The 4011-nt window shown below is 42.1% G+C and overlaps 1 protein-coding gene across 1 annotated transcript; it reads left to right on the top strand.

Annotated features, from left to right (window-relative positions):
- The first annotated feature begins 488 nt into the window (after window positions 1-488).
- Window positions 489-3055, top strand: LOC145897097 (linear primary-alkylsulfatase-like). Its single transcript, XM_082985270.1, is given in 6 exon segments — window positions 489-642; window positions 895-1020; window positions 1084-1101; window positions 1104-1175; window positions 1536-1715; window positions 1911-3055. Coding segments are annotated over 6 exon segments (1695 nt in total).
- The last annotated feature ends 956 nt before the right edge of the window (window positions 3056-4011 follow it).

Genomic DNA, 4011 nt, shown 5'->3' with positions numbered 1-4011 from the left:
AACGCGCTTTCGTGTACTGACAGTTGTGATATATCTGCACGCGATATTCCGGGGAAGGTTTGTTGAATCACGAATATCAAACATAAAATAGTTTGTGCAAGACTAGCTACGTGTTGAGGTGATAAACTCGCAGCCTGAGCATGAAGGAAAATATTTTGTACACGTCAACGTGTTGTAGGGCAGCTAATAATCATGTATTGTAAATTAATTAAAACAAAATATTCATTTTTGTAACCTATCAAATCTTGTTAGTGTAGCTTGATTACAGGTGAAAGTCTTGTCAGGTAAGTAACCCAGGAGATAAAGGGTGGTGACGATTTTTAAAGTCCTTCCAACTCTAGGGAATAAGCAACATATACGGCGCAAATTAAAAAATATTATAAAAACATCAGTTTTACAATTTTATTTTCAGGGTGCACTTTTTGCTGTAGTCATTTGGGTGAAAAAAAATCGTTTACTAAATCCTAAACTCGGTGTCGCCGTTAAACATGTCGAAAGATTTGTTGAAGTTAACTGCGGTTGTTATTTGTGTTGCTATCGCATTGCGGTGGATGCATAGCGCACGAACGCCACCTAACGTCGGAGAAACAAAACGTTCGGGGGCGCTGCAGAGTCTCATCGAACACTCGCGCAAGTTTGCACGCAAAATTCCTGCGCACATGAAGAATAAACATAATACATAAAACGAAGGGGTTATCGAGTCAGGCCCCCACGTGACGGTGATTTCCTCACGGAGTAGCAACGTATGAAAACAGATGTTGTTTTACTTTTTAATGTGAACTTTTTGGGGATTGCTCGATATTTCAGCCGAGATCCTCGAGTAAATGCCTTTGACGTGGATCCTGTACTGCCTTGAATTACAAACCTGCGCATAATTTAACGTTGTGTTTTTAGGAACTGAGGGAATCATCCTTGTAGATACCACTGAGCTCGGTGGACAGGCTCTTAAAATTCTCAAGGACTTTCGAAAGATCACCCAGAAACCTTTGAAGGGAATTGTCATGACCCACTTTCATTCAGGTGATTAATCCGCTGCTGTAGCAAAGACAGGTTTCTTACCTGCTTCGTGCTGTTATGATTCAGACCACGTGAGTGGAACGGTGCACTGTTGGAGGAAAACCCAGGGGTGCCAACGTACATGCACGAATCAACAGAGTACGAATTCAACCGTTTTTGTAAGTAGTTTTTCATGGACTTGGCATCATGTTGCCAGTCAAACTAACACATTATAATACATCGCCACATCCCACGTAAAACGTAAAGAGTTTCATTAATTAGCAATAGTTTCTGGTGCACTTGTAACTATAGACGTTACAAACCAAAGACTGATACGAAGCACTACAGATTTTCACTGATTAACAAGAAACACAGCAGAAATCCAATCACACGAACAAGCAATTTGTTAGTATTCGCAATACCACAATGAGTAAAGTACATATTTTGACTTTGGCTTTTTGCAAACATGTTCTTACTCTCCCCACCTGGCTATTGAGCAACAAAGTTATTCTGTTCCTATTGTTGTATTTATTTCAAAGTAAAACTGGGCGGGATTAACTTCGCAAGAGCCAGCCGTCAATTTGGAATGCACCTGGAGTTGGGAACAGAAAAGATTAATTCTGGAATTGGACCCCAACTAATGTTTGATCACAATGGCACACAGAGCTGGGCAAAGAGCAGTCACACCTACAAAGGCGGGCAACAGTTTTCAGTGGCAGGTGTGTACATTTTAGCCAGGCTTTTTTCTTTTTCTTATTGTAAGGAAATCACGGAAGACTTCTGAGTCAGAATTGTGATTATCGCATCGTATTCTTATATGTATATTATCAGATATCCGTTAAACGGGATAGTGACGTTGCATGGACGAATTCTGCATGTTGCTTTCTTTTCTTCTCAATATTTTTCCGTCACAGGCCTTAACTTTGAACTGATCCACACCCCCGGAGAGACGGACGACCAAACGACTGTGTGGCTTCCAGACAAGAAGGTGGTCTTGCCGGCCGACAACATTTACGAGACTTTTCCCAACCTTTACGCCATACGAGGATCTCCACCACGAAGCTGTGAAAAGTGGTACCGAAGCTTGGACAAGGTACGAAACTTGGGGGCGCACCACATGGTACCTTCCCACACAAGACCCCTGAGCGGAAAAGAAGAGATCTATGACGTAATAACACATTATCGTGACGCGATACAATTTGTCAACGACCAGACTATCAGATTAATGAATATGGGATTAGGAGTCGACGAAATCGTGCAGAGAGTAAAACTTCCACCGAAGTTGAGGGACCATCCTTGGCTGCAGGAACATTACGGAACTGTGGCCTGGTCGGTTCGTAGTGTTTACGATTACTTTCTCGGTTGGTTCGATGGGGATCCGATTAATCTCAATCCTCTCAGCAAAGCAGAGCGCGCCTCCAAGTGGTCAGAGCTTGTTGGACGAAACGTGTTGGTGACGGAAGCAGAGAGAAGTTTAGAAGCAGCGGAAACTGAGTTCGCGGCTTCCGGTGTCTGCAACTTGGAGGAAATGCAGTGGGCTTTGGAGTTGGCGAGCTTGGTTCATAAGAACGATGACGACGAGAGAGCGAAATCCCTGTATGTGAGAATACTGAGGAAACTTGCGTCGTGTACGAAAAATGCCAATGCTCGGAATTTTTACCTCACCTACGTCCGAGAAGTTGAGTCTGATCTTAAGCTTGTGACGTCGAAAAAATCACGACGGGAGCTGGTGTTAAAAAAATTGCCCGCGGACGATCTCATGTCCTTCTTTCCGTATAAGTTCAACGCTGAAAAATGCAACGACAACCTGGTGGTCACGGTTGGTTTTATTTTTACCGACATCGACAAATCCTACTTCTACGCTCTTCGACACTGTGTAGTGGAGTACTTCCCCAACCCTAGCTCATCGCCACCTAACGTCAACGTCACTATAACCACTCCATCCACTGTGTGGCGCCAGATAGTTGTCAAAGAAAGAAAACTTGATCCCGCATCCAATGATATTTCAATAGAAGGCAGTTTGAAGGCGTTCGGGAGCTTTATATCTTTGATTGAGTGATCTTTGGGAGACCCTTGATGGTTTTCCTTTAATCAAATGCAGGATTGTAATTCTGAGAAATATGAAGCAAACTTTCTATGAAGCTGGCGATTTGATTCGATTTAAATATCTGAAGTTTTAGATTATTTCTTACAGCGATCATTGATTTCGCTACTTTTCATGCAATCGCAATGATTCGTTATAAAATTCATATATTTTGTGTTGCGCCGGGCATGTTGCGACTAACTGAATAATCAACTGCTTAATAAAAGGTTAACATTTCAAGTTGCACAGCGACGCCATGTCAGTATATTAACCCTTACATAGTCATTTGACCAAATAAACAGTGCGACTGTATTTTGAACAAGTGCAAAGTATTGTCCTCCCATTTCTAGGTTGCTTACTACATTGTGAGGATGCATAAGGTGAGGGTCAAAACACCGCACTTTCATCGTAAGTACCTCCAGCCCTGGCAACTATCAATAGGTCAACGACTCCATGTGGTTTCTCGCATTTGAACCCTTAAAACAGGGGTTCCCAAACCTGTTAGGCTAGCGGCACACTCGTATCCTCTCAATTCATTTGCGGTACACCAAAATTTTAAGTCAGTTTAGGATTTAAAAGAAAACAACATACGGTCCTGGTTAGGTGAACGAATTTCTTTGATTCCAGGCTGCTTTAACTTCCTAGCGTTGTTTATTTTCAATTACTGTCATCAAGGAAACCGACAATCGCAGTGGAATTAAGCCTATGACATTTTAATAAAAATCTCGCGGCAAACCTGAACCTACTGCACGGCACACAGTTTGAGAAACCCTGCTTTAAAATGAGACGCATCAAACGAGCCAACGTTCTTCATGTTGTGCATGTAATGATGTTTTCGAAATCAAAAACTTTTCGTCTGTAAATCTAAACTTGCAGAGATTCTGATGTTAATGCACTAAATCCACAAACCGTCAATAACACAAAAGCAATGG

Source organism: Ascidia mentula, chromosome 4 (genome assembly GCF_947561715.1).
Source record: "Ascidia mentula chromosome 4, kaAscMent1.1, whole genome shotgun sequence".
NCBI lineage: Eukaryota > Metazoa > Chordata > Ascidiacea > Phlebobranchia > Ascidiidae > Ascidia > Ascidia mentula.
This window is presented reverse-complemented; position numbering and strand designations above follow the sequence as displayed.